The sequence below is a fragment of the Pipistrellus kuhlii genome, unplaced genomic scaffold (genome assembly GCF_014108245.1).
Source record: "Pipistrellus kuhlii isolate mPipKuh1 unplaced genomic scaffold, mPipKuh1.p scaffold_m20_p_2, whole genome shotgun sequence".
Lineage (NCBI taxonomy): Eukaryota > Metazoa > Chordata > Mammalia > Chiroptera > Vespertilionidae > Pipistrellus > Pipistrellus kuhlii.
Window position 1 is genome coordinate 99,728,753 of NW_023425515.1, and position 20,761 is coordinate 99,749,513.

Below are 20,761 nucleotides of genomic sequence, written 5' to 3' on the forward strand. Positions count from 1 at the left end.
GCTAGGGTTCCCCCAGGCGATGGAGGAAGCCAAGCTTTCTGCACACTCTGGCCTGCCCAGGCCTCTGCTTAAGGCTACAAAGTTTCAATTATAGAAGATAAATAAATCCCAACAGAAATGGCTGCCTCCATGGAGCAAGCAGAAGGCTTGGCTCCACTCCAGGCTATAAACTTTCAATTGTAGAAGATAAATAAACTCCAGATACCAGGGCCTCCACTTGGGTCACCAGGGGACGTGGCCAGCCTGCAAACCACCACAGGCCCCTCACCCAGGCTGCCCCATGCCTCAAAGGAATCCCTACCCTGATCCAAGACATCCTTTAGGGCAAACCAGCTGGCCCCCACTCGTGCACCAGGCCTCTCTCCTATCGAATAAAAAAGTAAATGCAGATTGACCATCACTCCAACACACAAGATGGCTGTCCCCAGGTTAACACAAGATGGCCACCACAAGATGGCCAGCAGGGGAGGGCAGTTTGGAGGGACCAGGCCTTCAAGGGAAGGCAGTTGGGGACAATCAAGCCTGCAGGGGAGGGCAGTTTGGGGTAACAAAACTGGCAGAGGAGGGAAGTTGGGGGCAACCAGGCCTTCAGGGAAGGGCAGTTAGGGGCAAACAGGCTGGCAGGAGAGCAGTTAGGCATCAATCAGGCTGGCAGGGGAGTGGATATGGGGCAATCAGGCAGACAGGCAGGCAAGCAGTTGGGAGCCAGCAGTCCTGGATTGTGAGAGGAATGTTCCAGATTGGAGAGGGTGCAGGCTGAGCTGACAGACACCCCCCACCACCCATGCATGAATTTCGTGCACCGGGCCTTTAGGAGATGGATAGATAGATGATATATACCTTGTTTCCCCAAAAATAAAACATCCTCCGAAAATAAGACCTACTTACAGATTTCCTTCTGAGTGAAATATAAGGCATCCCCCCAAAAATAAGGCCCCACTAGGCTCTGTCTTAGAATGAAAATTAATTTACCATAAACTGGTCGCTAGGGCCCCCCCGACTGGCGTCTAGCAACCAGTGACATTATACGGAGTCCTGATGTCACTGCTGTGTGGAGGTGGAGCAGAGGTCGGAGTGAGCGATGAGCGCTGGGCGGGAGAGAGGAGGAGACTTTCGCATATGTGTGTAGAAGAACAGGAGGATTAGAGCAGATGGGACTCGGCAAAGGTGGTGAGTGCTGGTCTGTCTCTGGTGACACTACCTGATGTTCGTGGCCACCCTCATGATGACTGAAGGTTCTCAGTCAGTGGCAGACCCTGCTCCAGCCCAGATCCAGGCCTCAGGAAGCCCAGTGACAGTCCCCAGGCAGGCTCCAGGGGATAAATGTCTGATAAAGGGGTAGGGGGGATGTCTGGTGAAGGTGTTCAGTGGCACAGGGATGGGGGGAGGGGGATCACTTAAAATGACACAGGAGGATCAGAGGGGGCAATTAAAATGACACAGGAGGATCAAAAGGGGTTACTATTGATAAAATGGTAATCCCCCTCTGATTCTCCTGTGCCATTTTGATTCCCCCTTCTGATCCCCCCTGTGTCATTTTAAGTGGTCCCCCCCCTTGATAACCCAACTCCTTTTTTTTACCCCTAGAAATGAATGCAAAAAGAAAAAGCTACTCCATGGAGTACAAGAAAGGAATCATGGAAGACTCTTGGGGTCAAAATCTTACAGCTTTCTGCAAAGAGAAGATGTTGAGTATCCGATTGGTCCGAAAATGGCAAGCAGAGTATGGTAACCTCATTGAACAAGTGGACAAGGGAAATGCTAAAAAGCACAAGTGTGGATCAGGACGGCAACCATTATTTTCTGAGCTGGAAGACCTGATCTGTGAATGGGTTGTTAACAGGTGAGCAGAGGCTTTGGTTGTGAATAGGGCTCAGATTCAAGTATTTGCCCTTGCAATGGCACCACAGTTTGACATAGCCCCCAAAGATTTCAAAACATCACAACACTGGCTGGATAATTTCCTTCAGCAAAGTAACTACCTTTAAGAAGACCAATTGTTTAGGTTGGAAGATATTCAAGTTATTAAGTGAGCACTTGCATTCAAGTCCTTTATTGATGATGCTGACTTCTCTAAATACAATCTTTCCAACATGATTGCTATGGATGAAACTGCAGTGTTTATGGGCCAATCATCTCAAACAACAATTGAACAGCAGGGTGCCTCCTTAGTGTACATTCCCTCCACTGCTTATGAAAGTGCACGTATTTCCTATATTTTGGCAATTCATCTGGATGGCACTAAAATCCCACCTTTAATCATTTCTAAGGGCAAGAAGGAAAACATTGAATGTGCTTTGGGTGTTTTTATTCTTCAAACTGAAAAAGCCTGGGCCACACAAGCAGTTATAAGGAAGTGGGTCGATTTAATGCTGGCACTTGTTATGCGAGGGAGCCAAAGAAGTCTGCTAGTCTGGAATGCAGCCAGCACTCTCCACGCTAAAGACATGAAGACATTTCTTCACAAAAGAAAAATAGATCAGATAATGATTCCCACAGGAATGACGGCCCATCTCCAGACTCTTGATATTGCAATAAACAAGCCATTCAAAGACAATTTGCGCATGGAAATTAATGACTACATTGAAAATAGAATGGAGAGAAATCAGCGTGGAAACTTTGTGAAACCTAAACTGCAAGAAGTTGTGTCTTGGGTGAAGAATTCATGGGAGAAAATCACTGACAGTTGAATTGCAAATGCACTGCGAGCAGGCTACCTTGCCAAGAAGTACTCATTTAAAGACAGTGCTATTGCTAGACCAGTGACTATGGAAGAAATTGAAACAGTCATCTAAAAGCTTCCAGCAAACAAAAGCCCAGGGCCAGATGGCTTCACAGGAGAGTTTTACAAAACATTCAAGGAAGAACTAAAACCTATGCTCCTCAGACTATTCCAAAAAATTCAAGAGGAAGGAACACTTCCAAACTCCTTCTATGAAGGCAGCATCACCCTAATACCAAAACCAGATAACGACAACTCAATGAAAGAGAATTACAGGCCAATATACCTCATGAACATAGATGCCAAAATCCTCAACAAAATTCTGGCAAATCAGCTCCAGCAGAGCATCACAAAGATCATACACCATGAACAAGGAGGATTTATTCCAGGAATGTAAGGATGGTACAATATCTGCAAATCAATAAACGTGATACATCACATAAAGAAATTGAAACATAAAAATCATATAGTCATACCAATTGATGCAGAAAAAGCATTTGATAAAATACAACACCCTTTCCTGATAAAAAATCTCAACAAGGTGGGAATACAAGGATCATACCTAAATATAATAAAAGCTATTTATGATAAACCTACAGCCAACATCATACTCAATGGGCAAAAACTAAAACCATTCCCTCTAAGAGCAGGAACAAGACAGGGATGCCCACTATTGCCACTCCTGTTTGACATAGTACTGGAAGTACTAGCCATTGCAATTAGACAAGGGAGGAAATAAAAGGCATCCAAATTGGAAAAGAAGAAGTAAAGTTATCCTTATTTGCAGACGACATGATATTGTACATAAAAAACCCAAAAGACTCCATTAAAAAACTAATTGACTTAATAAATGAATCTGGCAATGAAGCAGGATACAAAATTAACGCCAAGAAATCTATGGCATTTCTATACACCAACAGTGAAATTACAGAAACAGAGACTAAAAAAGCAATTCCATTCACCATCGCACCAAAAAAATTAAGATATCTAGGAATAAATTTAACTAAGGAAGTAAAGGACCTATTTGCGGAAAACTACATGACACTGAAAAAAGAGATAGAGGAAGATGTAAACAGATGGAAGAACATACCATGTTCATGGATTGATAGAATCAACATCATCAAAATGTCCATACTTCCTAAAGCAATCTATAGGTTCAGTGCTCTCCCCATTAAAATAACAACGGCATATTTCACTGACCTAGAAAGAACTCTCCAAAAGTTCATTTGGAACAATAAAAGACACCAAATAGCCATAGCAATCCTGAGAAAGAAGAGTAAAGTAGAAGGGATCTCAATACCAAACTTCAAACTCTATTACAAAGCCACTGTTCTCAAAACAGCCTGATACTGGCATAAGAACAGACATATAGATCAATGGAATAGAATCGAGAACCCAGATATCAACCCAAATCACTATGCTCAATTAATATTTGACAAAGGAGGCATGAATGGAGTCAAGACAGTCTCTTCAATAAATGTTGTTGGGAAAATTGGACAGATACATGCAAAAGAATGAAACTAGATCACCAACTTACACCATACACAAAAATAAACTCAAAATGGATACAGGACTTAAACATTAGATGGGAGACCATAAAAATACTAGAAGCATCCACGGGCAGCAAAATCTCAGACATGTGCCAAAAGAACTTCTTCACTGATACTGCCCCTAGGACAATGGAAGCTAACGAGAAAATAAACATATGGGACTACATCAAAATAAAAAGCTTTTTTACAGCAAAAGGAACCATCAACAAAACAACAAGAAAGCACACTGGGTGGGAGAACATATTTGCAAATGTTACCACTGATAAAGGTTTAATCTCCAACATCTACAAACAGCTTATACAACTAAATAAAAGGAAGATCAATTATCCAATTAAAAAATGGGCAATGGAGTTAAACAGAATATTTTCAAAAAAAGACAGAAGGAAGGCCAAAAGGCACATGAAAACATGCTCAAAGTCACAAATTATCTGAGAGATGCAAATCAAAACAACAAGGTGGTACCATCTCACACCTGTCAGAATGGCCAACCTCAACAAATCAACAAACAACAAGTGTTGGTGAGGTTGTGGAGAAAAAGGAACCCTCGTGCACTGATGGTGGGAATGCAGACTGGTGCAACCACTGTGGAAACAGTGTGGAATTTCCTCAAAAACTGAAAATGGAACTCCCATTTGACCCAGTAATCCCACTCCTAGGAATATATCCCAAGAAACTAGAAACACCAATCAGAAAGGATATATGCACCCCTAAGTTCATAGCAGCACAATCTACAATAGCTAGGATTTGGAAACAGCGTAGGTGCCCATCAGCAGATGATTGGATCAAAAAACTGTGGTACATCTGCACAATGGAATACTATCATGCCATAAAAAAGAAAGAATTCTCATCATTTGCAGCAACCTGGATAGAACTAGAGAACATCATGCTGAGTGAAATAAGCCAATCAATGAAAGAGAAACACCACATGACCTCATTCATTTATGGATAATAAAGAACATTATAAACTGATGAACCAAAAAATAGATATAGAGACAGTAAAGCAATAAGCAGACTGTCAAATTACAGCGGGGAGGGTAGGGAGATCTGGGGGAGATAACAGATCAACTGAAGGACTTGTATACATGCATATAAGTGCAACCAATGGACATAAAACTTTGGGGAGGGAGGTTATATATAGGAGGCAGGAGGGCAAAAAAATCAATAAAATATATTTTTAAAATCTGAAAATAAATAAATAAATAAAAATAAAGACTGCTATTGCTAAATATGAGAGATTTGGTCCACTGATTCTGAAAGAAATGTAGTCACAAGAAATTCCCCAGGAAATTCAGGAATTGGATTGTTATGATGATGTTCCAGAAGATGATGACATGATTGTCATTGAATAAATGAGTAAATTCTTGATACTGTAGGATTCACAGTTTGTCTGGTTTGTGTTGACAACTACCGTACTACCGTACCATATACAGGTAATAAATTTCCTTTATTTTCATTTAACAATAAATGTTTACCATATTCTTCTTCATGGAAAAATAAGACATCCCCTGAAAATAAGACCTAATGCATCTTTGGGAGCAAAAATTAATATAAGACACTGTCTTATTTTCGGGGAAACAGGGTAGATAGATAGATAGATAGAAGTGAATCATATGATTCTTAGCTTTTTCTGACTGACTTATTTCACTTAGCATAATGTTCTGAAGATCCATTCATGTTGTTGTAATGGTGCTATTTTATCCTTTCTTATGGCTGGATAGTATTCCATTGTATATATGTACCATATCTTCTTTATCCATTCCTCTATCTTAGTACACTTGTGTTGTCTCCATGTCTTGGCTAATTTGAATTATGCTGCAATGAAGATGGGGCACATATATCTTTGTGAATACATTATTTTGAGTTTTTCCATTATACCAGTATACCCAGGAGAGGGATTGCTAGGCTATATGGTTGCTCTATTAATATTTTGAGGAATCACCAGACTGCTTTCCTTAGTGGTAGTACCAGTCTACATTCCCATCAGGAGTGCATGAGAGTTCCCTTTTTTCTACAACCTCTCTAACACTTGTCTTATTGATAATTGCCACTCTAAAAGGTGTGAAGTGGTATCTCATTGTAGTTTTGATTTGCATTTCCCTAATTGGCAGTGAGGTTGAACATCTTTCCATATATCTACTGGTTCTTTGTATGTCTTCTTGGGAGAGGTGTCTGTTCATATCTTCTCTGCCCATTTTTTAATTGGGTTGTTTTTGTTTGGTTTCTTGATGTGTTTTGGATATTAAACCTTTGTTAAAGCTGTACTTTGCAAATATCATCTGCCATTCATTTGGCTGACTCTTTGTTTTGTTGATTTCTTTTATGTGCAGAAGCTTTTCAATTATATCCCATTCATTTATTTTTGCCTTTACTTCTCTTGCCTTTGGGGTCAAGTTCATAAAATGTTTTCTAAAACCAAGGTCCATAAGTTTAGTGCCTATGTTTTATTCAATGTAATTTATTGTTTCAGATCTTATATTAAGGTCTTTGATCCATTGTGAATTAATTACAAATTATAATCTCATTTCACCCTTTTGCATGTGATTTTCCAATTTTCCCAGCACCATTCATTGAAGAGACTATCTTTACTCCATTGTGTCTTTCTGGCTTTGTCAAAAATTATCTGCTTATATGCGTGTGATTTTATATCTAGGCTCTATTCTGTTCTATGGATCGGTATCTGTTCTGTAACAATAGCATGCCGTTTTGATTATCATAGCTCTGTAGTAGAATTTGAAGTCAAGTAGTGTGATATCTTTGGCTACATTCTTTTTTCTCAGTATTGCTTCTCAGAAATGTATAGAACCATTTCTCAGTGGTTCCATACAAATCAGATGAATTTTTGTTCTGTTAATTTTTTTTCATGACAATTGGAATTTTGATGGGGGTTGCATTAATACTGTATATTGCTTTGGGTAATATGGCCCTTTTAACTATGTTGATTCTTCCAATCCATGAAAACAGGATATTTTTCCATTTTATTGTGGCTTTTTCAATCTCTTTTAATAATGCTTTGTAGTTTTCAGTATATAAGTCTTTCACATCCTTTGTTAAGTTTATTCCTAGCTACTTTATTCTTTGGTTGAAATTGCAAATGGAATTGTTTTGTTTCATTTCTCTCTCTCTTTTTTTAAAAAAAAGATTTTTCATTCATGTCTTTATTCCACAATCAAAATAAATCATAATTTAACAATCATAAATAACTTTTTTAAAAGGTAAAGGAAACTTTGTGTCACAGCTTAATAAAATAACATTTTTAAAAGGTAAAGGAGACTTTGTGTCACAGCTTAATAAAACAGGCATCAGTGTAAAATGCAATACTAAATGTGTTCTATTCACATGATGGAATATAAATACATAATAATTACACATAAAATTTCACTAAAGATCTAGGATGAGACAAATAATCCTTTGAAACAAACTGCCCAAATGAGTAGAGATATGCTGCAAATAATTTCTATTAACATTTTATTGTAAGATAAAAAAATCCCCAAGGTAACTATAAACACAAGCCCCTCATTTCATGCACTTGGCCATGGCTTTTGTCTTCCTTCCTCAGAAATATCCAAATCTAGAAAGGCTTCTGCAATCCATGCTCAAAAAGGCCACCACGAGACCCCAAGAGCCTTGACACAGACAGCCATAAATGATGGAACCTTTATTCAGAACCTCCACAGGGAAATCAAGAACCCAAACTTGCGGAGCAGCAGCATTTTTTGCATAATAGTTTTAACAGTACAAAGAGATCTGACAGGCCATGTGCATTTCATAAGCAAACCAGAATATTATCTCATTATCTTTCTATTTATTTTCTGAAGTTTTGTTGTTAGTATATAAGAAAACAGTGGATTTTTGTACATTGATTTTGTATTCCGCAAATTTACTGTATTAGTTTGTTTCTAATAGTTTTTAGAGAAGCCTGTAGGGTTTTCTATGTACAGAATCATGTCATCTGCAAAAACTGACACTTTTACTTCTTCATTCACAATTTGGATCCTTTTATTTCTTTATCTTGCCTTATCACTCTGTGTAGTACTTCCAGAACTTTGTTGAATAAGAGTGGTGAGAGTGGGCATCCTTGTCTTGTTCCTGATTTTAGAGGAAAAGCTGTCTGCTTTTTTTAGTCACTGATTACCATATTGGGTGATGATTTGTCATATAAGGCCTTTATTATATTGAGGTACTTCCTTTTTATTCCTATTTTATTGAGTGTTTTAATCATAAATGGATGTTGTATCCTATCAAATGCTTTTTTTGCATCTATTGATAAGATCATATGATTTATCCTTTTTTTAAAAAAAATATATTTTATTGATTTCCCACAGAGAGGAAGGGAGAGGGATAGATAGCTAGAAACGTCGATGAGAGAACAACATTGACCAGCTGCCTCTTGCATACCCCCTACTGGGAATGTGCCCACAACCAATGTAAATGCTCTTGATCTTTCAATCCGCAGACCGACGCTCTATCCACTGAGCCAAACCAGTTTGGGCTGATTTATCCTTTCTTAAAATAATGTGGTGTATTACATTGATTGATTTGCTTATGTCACAGAATTAATGCCACTTGATCATGATGTATTATCCTACCTAATAAAAGAGTAATATGCAAATTAACCATCACTCTGCTACACCCATAAGCCATGCCCACCAGCCAATCAGAGCGAGCATGCAAATATATCCAACCAAGATGGCTATGGCCACAGAGAGCAGGATGTAGGCTTGAGTTTCCCTGGCAATGGAGGAAGCCAAGCTTTCTGCTGCCCTTGCTGGCCTAAGCCTCCACTCAAGGCTACAAAGTTTAAATTATAGAAGGTAAACAAACCCAAACAGAAATGGCAACAGCCATGGAGTTGGAAAGAGCAGGAGGCTAGGGTTGCCCCTGGCAATGGAAGAAGCAAAGCTTTCCTCACACTCTGGCTGGCCCAGGCCTCCACTCCTGGCTACAAAGTTTCAATTATAGAAGATACATAAATTCCAATGGAAATGGCTGCGGACCACAGAGTGAGGAGGAGGCTTGGCTCCGCTCCAGGTTACAAAGTTTCAATTGTAGAAGGTAAATAAATTCCAGATACCAGGGCCTCTGCTTGGGTTGCCAGGGAGCGTGGCCGGCCTGCAAACCACCACAGGTCCCTCTCTCAGGCTGCTCCATGCTCCAAGGGAACCCTGACTCTGATTTGGGACACCCTTCAGGGCAAACCAGCTGGCCCCCACCCATGCACCAGGCCTTTATCCTATCTAATAAAAGAGTAATATGCACATTGACCATCACTCCAACACACAAGATGGCTATCCCCAGGTGGTCAAATATCCTTCCCCCATGTGCACACAAGATGGCCAGTTGGGAAGCACCAGGCCTGCATGGGAAGGCAGTTGAGAGGGAACAGGCCTGCAAGGGAGGGCAGTTGGGGGTGATCAACCCTGCAGGGGAGGGCAGTTGGGGGTGATCAACCCTGCAGGGGAGGGCAGTTGGGGGTGACCAGGCTGGCAGAGGAGGGAAGTTGGGGACAAACAGGCTGGCAGGAGAGCAGTTAGACATCAGTCAGGCTAGCATGGTAGTGGTTAAGGGGTGATCAGGCTGGCAGGCAGAAGCATTTAGGGGCAATCAAGAAGGCAGGCAGGCGAGCAGTTGTGAGCCAGCAGTCCTGGATTGTGAGAGGGCAGTTGGACATCCCTTGAGGGGTCCCAAATTGGAGAGGGTGCAGGCTGGGCTAAGGGACACTCCCCTAACCCCATGCATGAATTTTGTGCACTGGGCCTCTTGTTTTTAATATATTGTTATATTTGATTGCTAGTATTTTGTTTAGTATTTTTGCATCTGTATTCATCAGAGACTAGAGGCCTGGTGCACAAATTCATGCATGTGTGGATTCTGGCCAAGGGGAGGGGCTGTGGGTGGTTGGCCAGCTGGTTTGTTGAATTTTCATGTAACCAGTCCTCTAGTATAAGAATAATAGGCATTGCAGATATCTAACAAAATTATCCTTTAAATATAAAGGATAAAGACATTTCTGATCAGGGTAGGAGGGGGGTCAATCCGGGATGTGGATGGCCACAGGGAGGGGCTATGGGTGGTTGGTTGTTGGCTCCACCCCCTGGTCAAACTTTCGGTCGAACTCCTGGTCAAGGGGATAATTTGCAGATTAGCCTTTTATTATATAGGATTTTGCTCTGTAGTTTTCTTTTTTTTTGTGCCATTTTGCCAAGTTTTGGTATCAGGGTTATGTTAGCCTCATAAAATATGTTAGGAAGTATTGCTTCTGCTACAATATTTTGGAAGAGTTTGAGAAGGATAGTTTTCAAATCTTCTTTGAACATTGGTAGAATTCACTGGTGAAACCATCTAGTCCTAGACTTTTATTTTTTGGAAGGCTTTTCTTTTCTTTTTTCAATTTCCTCACCACTAATCAGTTTATTTAGATTTTCCAATTCTTCAAGGTTTTGTCTAGTGAGGTTATTTTAGGAACTTATATGTTACTTCTAGGTAATTGAATTTGTTGGCATATAGTCTTTGATAGTATTTTAATATTATCCTTGTATATCTGTAATGCCTGTGGTGATTTCTCCTCTTTCTGATTTTGTTTATATGGCTCTTTTCTCCTTTTTCCTTAGTGAGTCTAACAAGGGGTTTGTCAGTTTTATCAATCTTTTCAAAGAACCAGCTCTTTTTTTAAAATTAAATTTTATAGTCTTTTTGTTATCTATTTCAATTCTTCTCTAATTTTTATTATTTTCGTTATTCTTCTGATTTTGGGCTACTTTGTTCTTTTTCTAGTACTTTATAATATAATGTTAACTTGTTTACTTGAGTTTTCTCTTGTTTCTTGAGATAGGCCTGTAATGATATAAACCTCCTTCTTATCACTGATTTATCTGCATCCCAGAAGTTTAGATATGTTGTATTGTCATTCTCATTTGTCTCTACATACCTTTTGATCTCACCTTTTATTTCATTGGTACATTCATTTTTTAGTAGTATGTTGTTTAATCTCCACATATTTGTGTGTGTGTGTGTGTGTGTGTGTGTGTGTGTGTGTGTGTTTCCCCCCTTTTTGTAGTTGGTTTCTAATATCAAGGCATTGTGGTCAAAGAATATGATTGGTATAATTTCAGTCTTGAATTTATTGATGCTAGTTTTATGATACAACATATAGTATGTCCTTGAGAAAGTTCCACATGCACTGGAGAAGAATGTATAATCAGATGTTCTAGAATAAAAGGCTATATAACTGTCAATTAAGGCTATTTGATCTAGTGTTTCATTTAAGTCTGATATTTCTTTATTGATTTTCTGTTTTGATAATCTACCTAGAACTGTCAGTGGAATATTAAGGTCCCCAACTATGATTGTGTTTTGATCTGTTTCTCCCTTTAGTTCTGTAAGTAGTTGCTTTTATATTTCAGTGTTCCCTAATTGGGTGCATATATTAAGAAGTATTATGTTTTCTTGCTATAGTATCCCCTTTATCATTATAAAATGTCCATCTTTGTCTCTTGTTACTTTTGTTAACTAAAATCTATTTTATCACATATAAGTATGGCTATACCTGCTTTTCTGTAGATGTTAATAGCTTAGAGAATCATTTTTCATCATTTCACTTTGAATCTCCCTTTGTCTTTGCAGTTTAGATGTATCTTTTGAAGGAAGCATATGGTTAGCTTTTGTTTTCTACTATTCTGTGCCTCTCTATTGGTGAATTTGGTCTATTTACATTTATGGTAATTTCTTTTAGCCACTTGATCCTTTATTTTCTGATAGTTCTTTGCCTCCATTAACTCTTTTCCTTTATATTTCTACCTGTTGTTTTTGTTTGGTGGTATTCCATATATTTTTCCTCTTTTTTAAGCTATGTGTCTTGGTTTGAGGATTATTTTTGTGTGTAATTACTGTTAGGTTTATAAAAAATAAAGTTGCATATATACAGTATTTTTTTTCTTTTGAGTGTGTCTGATCTTCAGCCTCCTTTACCAATTCAAACCTTTATCCCCTTCTCTTTTATGTTTTTGTTCCTTTATGCTGTAATTGTTTTGACCATCTTGTAATGTTGTGACTTTATGCTCTTTGATTCAAGTAGAATAAACTTCTTGAGTATTTCTTGCAATAGAAATCTTTTGGTGATAAAATCCCTCAGCTTCTGTATGTCGGGGAACATCTTTATTTCTCCTTTATATTTAAAGGATAATTTTGTTGGATATATTATTCATGGCTGGTAATTTTTCTCTTTCAGATTTTTGAATATTGGGTTCCACTCTCTTCTGGCTCATAGAGTTTCTGCTGAGAAGTCCTATGAAATTCTGATGGGTTTTCCATTGTAGGTCACTTCCTTATTTTCCCTGGCTGTATTGATAATTTTTTCTTTGTCATTAATTTTTGACAGCTTTAATACTATGTTTCTTGGAAAGACCTCTTTAAGTGTTCTTTTTGTTTCTTGGATTTAAGGATATAGCTCTTTCTGTAGGTTTGGGAGGTTCTTATTCACTGTTTGAATAGGCTCTCTGTTCCCTCCTCCTCCTCCTCCTCCTCCTCCTCCTCCTCCTCCTCCTCCTCCTCCTCCTCCTCCTCCTTCTTCTTCAATGCCTATTATTCTTATACTAGAAGACTGGTTACATGAAAACTCAGGCACTGAAGGTGTAGTCCTTCAGCCTGGTCTGCCCCCTCTCACAGTCTGGGAGCGGGAGCGACTTGGTGATCAGGGAAATGCAACACCCCCATCACACCTCTACTGCTGCCACTGCTGGCATTGCAAGCCTTGGCTGGCCCTGGTTACCTGAGCCTCAGGTGGCCCTGGTTACCTCAGGTGGCCCTGGGCAGCTGGGGGATTGAGGGGTCTGGGGGGCTCCAGGGCAGGTATGCCTGTCACCCTGGTGGGACTGAGCGGACTGTGCACTGCCATATTGTGGCTGTGAGCACCACCATCTTTGAGGGTGTGGCAGTCAATTAGCATATTCCTTCCTTATTGGCTGTGTGTGCTTCCATCTTTGTGAGAGTGTGATGGTAAATTAGCATATTCCCTCTGTATTAGGACTATTGCTTTTCCTGATGGAGTCAAATAGTTCTCATAGAGCTCTTTGGTTTGTTTTTGTTTTTAATACTCAAGTCTCTCTCTTTTTCCCTCTGTGTCATTTCTAGATTTTTACCTAGAAAATTCTTCCCTCTGTATGGTCACTAATTCTTTCCTATGTATGGTTGACTTTGTTTCCTATGCTCAATAGTTCATTTCTAATTTCCTTAGTTGCATACTTCATTTCTGGGATTTCTGGTTAGTTCTTTTTAAATTTTCAGTCTCTTTGATAAAATACTTGTTTTGTTCATTTGTTTGTTTTCTGAGTGCATTGAATTGCCTTTCTGTATTTTCTTGCATCTTGTTGACTATTTTCAGAATTTCAACTTTAATTCTTTGTCAATTATGTCATATATTTCCTTGTGTTCCCTTTGCTTTCTGGATATTTACCATGGTTATTCATAATATTTGCTGGTCTGTTCTGTCTAGGCTTTTATATTATTACTAGAGGTCCAGTGCACAAAGTTGTACAAGGATGGGATCCTCAGCCTGGCTGGCAATTAGGGCCAATTAGGACAATCTTGCCCAATCCTGATCAGGGTTGATGGGGGCTGGACAGTGAGGGTGAGGTACTGCAGGAGGTTGGCTGGCCATGGGAAGTTGGCTGTTGGAGCACCAGGGGTCAGCTCCTGCTTTGAGTGGTCAGTGTGCGTCATAGTGACTGGTCAACCAGTCATTTGGTCCCTTAGGCTTCTCTCTCTGTATATTGGGCCTTTTCTAGCAGTTTTCTCTGAAGAGACCTTTCTATGTTTTCCAGTAGGTGGTGCTGAATCAAAGATTTTTACCTCTGTGATCTCCCACATTTGACCTCTATAGCTGACAGCAGTGCTGCTTGCTGCTTCAGGGTGGGGTTTGTTTTGCCCTTATTATAATGGTGACCCTGGACTTCTATGGGATTTCCTGTCATGCATCCAAACTGGGAATCAGTCACAGAGGGAAGCAGCAATTCTGCAATATTTCTCAGTTTACAGATAATGTGCTTCTCAACCTAATCCTACACCAAGGGCAACAGGAAGCAAATTTTGGGAGTCCAAGTGACAACAGGTTCTGTGACTCCCTTTCTTTGTCTGAAACACCAACCACCTGACAGTGGACAGCTGCAGCAGAATCCCTGTGCTGTGTCTTTGCCCCAGCCTCTCAGCTGACTCAGCTGCTGTTCACACTGCTTGCCCGGCTGACTCTGCTACTCTGTCCCCAATACTCTGCTCCTCCTGGCTAAAGCAAATGCTTGCTACCCTGGCTTTCTTCCCTCTCTGGGCCAGGATAGCTGCGAACGCCTGGCTGCAGGGCTGAGTCCATGGCTATCTGAGCTGTCCTCCCTTCTTGCTTCCCTATTTTTTCCCGTGTGCTCACCTTTAGATGTTTAACTGCACAGGTCTCTCAGAGGTGCCTCTAGAAGTGCCAACTAGAAGAGCAAAAATCACTTTTCATAGGAACACAAAAGAATCTAGAGTCTCTATAATGGGTATCATTCATATTGTCCACTATCAATTCATGTTATGAAACCAGGAAAGTGTGTCTGTATTCAAGAAAAAAAAAATAGTCAATAAAAACTGATACCAAGACAAATCAGAGGTTGAAATTAGCAGATAGTACTTTAAAGCAGCTATAAGAAATATGTTTAAAAACTTAAAGGGAGACTCACCAGTGTGGCTTAGTTATTGAGTGTTGACCCATGAATCAAGAGTTCACTGATTCATTTCCTGTTCAGTGCACATGCCTCGGTGGTTGTGGGCTCAATTCCCAGTGGGGAGTGTGCAGGAGGCAGCTGATCAATGTTTCTATCTCTCTATCCCTTTCCTTTCCTCTCTTTTTCTAAAAACAAAAAACAAACAAACAAACAAAAAACAACAATAAAAACATATTTTTAAAAAGACATATGGATGTTGTTAAAAATATTAAAAAAAACTTAAAGGGATATATATTAAATAAACAGATTGAGAATCTCAGAGGAGAAACAGCAACTATAAAAAATAAAATGGTAATTATAGATCTGAAAGATACAGAATTTGAAATTTAAATTTTATCTTATGACCTTACAAATAGATTGGAAATGATAGAAGCAAGAGTCTGTGAATTTGATTAGAAATTATGTAATCTGAACAACCAGGAGGGAAAATCTTTTTTTTTTAATATATATTTTATTGATTTTTTTACTGAGAGTTAGAAACATCGATGAGAGAGAATCATCAATCAGCTGCCTCTTGCACACCTCCCACTGGGGATGTGCCCACAACCAGGTACATGCCCTTGACCAGAATCGAACCTGGGACCCTTCAGTCCACAGGCTGACGTTCTGTCCACTGAGCCAAACTGGTTTTGGCCAGAGGGAAAATCTTAATGAGAATGAGTCCCTAAGACCAGTGAGACAATATCATGTGATCTTACACATGTGTAATTTGCATCCTAGAGAATAAGAGAATCATAATAGTGCAGGAAAAAAAATATCTGAAGAAATAATAGCTTGAAGCTACAAAATGTAGTTAAGTGCATCAATTTATAGACCAAGATCAACAAACCCTAAACAGGATACATAAAAATAAAGCCACACCTAGGCATAACAAAATTAAGTTACAGAAATCAAAAGATAAGGAGTGAATATTAAAATCAATAAGATAAAAGCCAGATGGTCTGAATGATACGCTTTCTTTTCATGAGAAACAATGGAGGCTAGAAGGCAGAGGAACAGCATTTTAAAGTGCTGGAATAAAACTGTAGATCAAGATTTTATAGCTAGTCTTAAAAAATGAAAGCATAATTAGACATTTTCAAATAAACACTTGCATCACAGAAATATTAAAGGGAGATCCACATTGAAGGGAAATGACTCCACAGGATTACATGTAGTTACTGGGAGGATTAAAGGCCACTGGGAATCTATACTAAGTAAAAAAGTTATATGTTAATTAGACTGGAAGACTTTCCAGGAGACCTTCCAGACATCCTTCCGGACAAAGCCATGGTGGCAGGGCGAGGCAGAGGCGGTTAGGGGCGATCAGGCCAGGAAGGGAGGGCAGTTGGGGGATCAGGCAGGGGGTAAAGTAGGGGGTGAGCAGGCTGGCGGGGGGGCAGTTGGGGTTGATCAGGCAGGCAGGCAGAGTGGTTAGGAGCCAGTGGTCCCAGATTGCAAGTAAGATGTTCCCCAAGGGGGTCCCAAATTGGAGAGTTTGCAGGCCAGGCTGAGGGACCACTCTCCCCCTTTCCCCCGCCCCGCCGCCATGCACAAATTTCGTGCACCAGGCTACTAGTGGTAAATATAAAAGACTAGATTTTTTTTCCTCTTAATTCCTTTACATGTGTCTGTTAAAAAATACTTTAATACTGTATTATGGAATGTATGAAGTATGACATGTATAAAGATGTCATATATATGACAATAATAGGACAAAGGATGGAGAGGTAAATGAACTATACTGTTCACATATACACACACATATATAATACATGAGAAATACAATATTAACTCTAGGCAGATTATGATAAGTTAAAAATGCATATTGCAATCCCTAGAGTAACCATTAAAAATGTAAAAGTTAAATGAATTTTTAAAAAGTGAAAAAAAAGTAGGAATTTGGCTAAAAGGGAAAATATTAAAATACAATACTAAAATCATTCAACTAACCCAAAGAAAGCAGGAAAGGGAGAGCAGATGGAACAAAAGAAAAGTGGAATGGATAAAACAAAATAATAAATGGCACACTATATCCAAGTATTAAATTCAAAGGATTAATTATTCCAATAATAAGACAGTAATTATTAAAATGGGTGAAATAGGAAATCCCAACACTAAATAAAAGAGCTTTGTATATAAGAAAGTGCTTCAAATACAAAGTCAACATAGGTTGAAGTAAAGGGATGAAAAAACATGTACCATGCAAACATTAAAATTAAAACCAATACTTCTAAAAAGGCATTGTTACAAAGATGAATAGGTAAGTTACAGAATGGGAGAAAATATTCATGAAAATATCTAATAAAGGAATTCTATTCAGAATATATAAAAATCTCATAAAACTCAACAACGACAAAAAAGATAAAGTTCCCAATAAATATAAAAATGGGTCAACACCTGAACAGACTTCACACAGGGAGATATATGACTACACGGTGTGTGTGTGTGTGTGTGTGTGTGTGTGTGTGTGTGTGTATGTGTGTGTACAGGAGACTATGTGACCACTTTTAAGAGAAAATTTAAGAGCTTCTGAAATTGTCCTTATTTGTTATACTATCACTTAATATTCCAAATTACTAATCTCCTCATGGTTGCATTGGGATAACCTCTATGAGGACATAAACTTGGATTTTTTTTATATTTAATAACTTCAGGCGATCAATATTGTGGAGGACGCCTTGAAAGACCTTCTGGCTCTTTTAAAACCCCCAACTGGCCAGACCGCGATTACCCTGCAGGAGTCACTTGCTTGTGGCACATTCTAGCCCCAAAGAATCAGGTAAGATTCCCTGAAAATATGAAGAAAGCATTCATGTGTGAATTTTCTAGACAATGTGAGAGGCCCAACTCTCAATAGCTATTGCTGCAGGGCAAGAAAGGCCTGGCTGGACATAGGTCTTTCTTCTACAAAAACCCAGATTCAAATTGCTTTTGCCCTATTTGACTTGCAAAATCATGGATTTAATTTCCTATTTCATAATTACAATTTCAAAACAGATTTTTAAGTACAAATGGTAAGTAAATCCTGTGTGAAATTGTTTAACCCTGTGAAAGATTTTATAAGTAGAAGCCACTAACTGTGGGACAATAAAGCAAGTACATGTTATATTTAGGTTACCCTTTGCTCACATAGCAAACTAATCAGGTCCTCAGAGTAGCCATCCCAGTCATCAAATAAAAAACAGTCTGCCTGCATCCCTTTGACCAAGCCAATGCAAACAGGCCACACTTCTTCAAAGAGCAAGTGGTCTGCTGTGAAAATTAGCCTACTTTATATGGTAATTTCTTTGGTTGTTTTTAAAAATAGAACCTGTGCAGGTTCCCCACAGATAACTTTATTCATTGCTGTAAAACAATTAACAGAGAATGTGTAGTGTCCACTGCTCATTAGTGGGTGGTTTTATGAATTTGTACCCTTTATGGGACCCACTTTCATATGTCAATTGCAGAACAGAACTTAGCATGGGAATAGATCAAGCCTAACCCATGGACTTTTGAAAATAACTATTCCCTAGTTTCATAGGTTTAAGTTTAAGATCTTACCTAGGATTGCTCTGGGAGTGAGATGATCTTTTGGAATGACTAAAAATTAAATCAAAAGAATAGCACAAGAAATATGAATACCACAGAAGAAATATGAAAGAATAATTTAAACCACATGTGTCAAACACAAGGCCCGCGGGCCAAATCCGTCCCGCCAGGCCTTGCAATGTGGCCCGCACCGCGCTGTCATCACTGCACTCCGCTGCGTTTCCATCACAATGACAGTTTATGACTGTTCAGTAAACCATTCGGCCTGCGATTTAGGCTGGATTTTAGATTTTGGCCCCTTCTCTGATTGAGTTCGACACCCCTAATTTAAACAATGCATTTTTACAAAGGAAAATCATGGTACCTACAAATCTGGAGGGAGGAAGAATTTCATTTGAGGATATTAGGCAATGCTATTTTAATCCTTCTAATTCTGTGTTTTTACTAAAGCTTATAGAATTAAAGTTTGAGAAGTTTGATGTTGAACGTGATAACTACTGCCGATATGATTATGTGGCTGTGTTTAATGGTGGAGAAGTCAATGATGCTAAAAGAATTGGAAAGTATTGTGGTGATAGTCCACCCATGTAAGTAGCACCTGTTTTATTTAAAAACTTCTTGTTTTCTTTTTCTGTTTTAATCCTCATCCAAAGGATATACTTATTGATTTTTAGAGAGAGATGATGGGCGAAAGAAAGAGAAACATCAATGTGAGAGAGAAATATTGATCAGTTGCCCCAACCCAGGATCAAACCTGAAACCTGGGTATGTACCTTGACTGGCAACCGAACCCAAACCTTTTGGAGTATGGGATGCTCCAACAAACTGAACCACCCAGCTGGGACTCAAATCTTATTACTTATTCAATTGATCAACTATGTTTTATTTTCTGAAAGATTTTATGTTGTTATTTTGTTCACAAGATCCTGGGTTCCATAACAGTGAGTAGACAACCTTAACAAGTGTAGAGAGGCCTCTACAGACACATAAACAGAAGCAGAGGTGGCAATTACCACAGGCAGATGCTGTGTCAGATGCATGGATATGTCACTGCCCTTCAAAGGTGAGGTTGTGCCTCAGAGTGAAAGGGAAAGTTATGATTAAAACAATACATAACAAAACTTGGGGCTACCTACTGGGGACCCAGACAAAGAAAACAGAAAGCTTACAATAGATCCAGGTGATTTTACCTAATCAGGTCCTGTCCTGGATCTTGTAGCTCCTCTTCATATTGTTGTTGTTCAAATTTTGGTGAGTGAACCCGAAAGGTACTTATCAGAACATTTATGGAGCTAAGAGCTCTGTCACTTACTAGTTGCATGATGCTGCTCACATTATTTAACTGTAAGATATTTGTTGCAAGATATTTTACACCTTGGTATACAATACTAGGAAAGTGACAATTGAAACAACTATAGCTTGTCATCGAAGTCATCAAAGTAAACACCTTTTCCTACTTTGTTGCTTAAACAGAATTAGATTATATGCACCACCTGCTTTTACATGTGTCTATGGTTTCCACAGACATGCTTGAGTTAAAGCAAGGTCATTTTCTGTTTCAATTCATTTATATTTAAGTTGAATAATTTAAAATTTTTAATGCATTCAAGTTAGTTATAATTACACATTAGTATATCTGAATTTGGCTTTATAGATGAACTAGTAGCCTGGTGCACAAAATTCATGCACATTAAAAGGGGATTAATTAGAGGAAATATTTTAATATTGCTATTTTCCCTTTCTCTAAAATAGAAGTATCAGAGATTAAAGAAATTAGTAACATTTTGAAAATATATGAAAATCTTCCTCCTGTCAGAGACTGAGGTGCACTACGGGACCCAGAGTCAAGTCCCTGCCCACCCACGTGCACCTCAAAATTATGAGAGACCCAGATCTGCAGTCCCCCCCTTCCCCCAATTGGGATAGATCCAGAACTAGCTAGTCCCACCCTTGTTAAGCCCTGCCAGGAGAGGCCTCATGTTCCCTGGCCCAGCACGGGTAGGGGGTTGGGGGGTCATGGCTTGAGGTTCCCTGTCAAGCCCCTCCAGGCTGGGGGTGTGCCTTGAGGTCCCCCATCAAGCCCCACCAGGCATGGGGCTCAGCCTCAGGTCATCTGGCCTGGTGCCGGAGGGGGGCGCAGCCTCAGGTGCCCCATCAAGCTCTACTGGGTGGGGGCATGGCCTCAGGTTCCCCAGCCCAGGGTGAGGGGAGCAGCCTGAGGTCCCCTA

The 20,761-nt window shown here is 39.4% G+C and overlaps 1 protein-coding gene across 3 annotated transcripts in view; it reads left to right on the top strand.

Moving 5' to 3' along the window:
- The window catches only part of PCOLCE2 (procollagen C-endopeptidase enhancer 2), a 189,499-nt gene that overhangs the window by 104,618 nt on the left and 64,120 nt on the right, over positions 1 to 20,761 (top strand). For all 3 annotated transcript variants that reach the window (XM_036444899.2, XM_045584119.1, XM_036444898.2), the window contains exons 4-5: positions 17,657 to 17,781; positions 18,984 to 19,120. In XM_036444899.2, the coding sequence (XP_036300792.1) occupies positions 17,657 to 17,781; positions 18,984 to 19,120 (262 nt within the window). The remainder of the gene's footprint in view (positions 1 to 17,656; positions 17,782 to 18,983; positions 19,121 to 20,761) is intronic.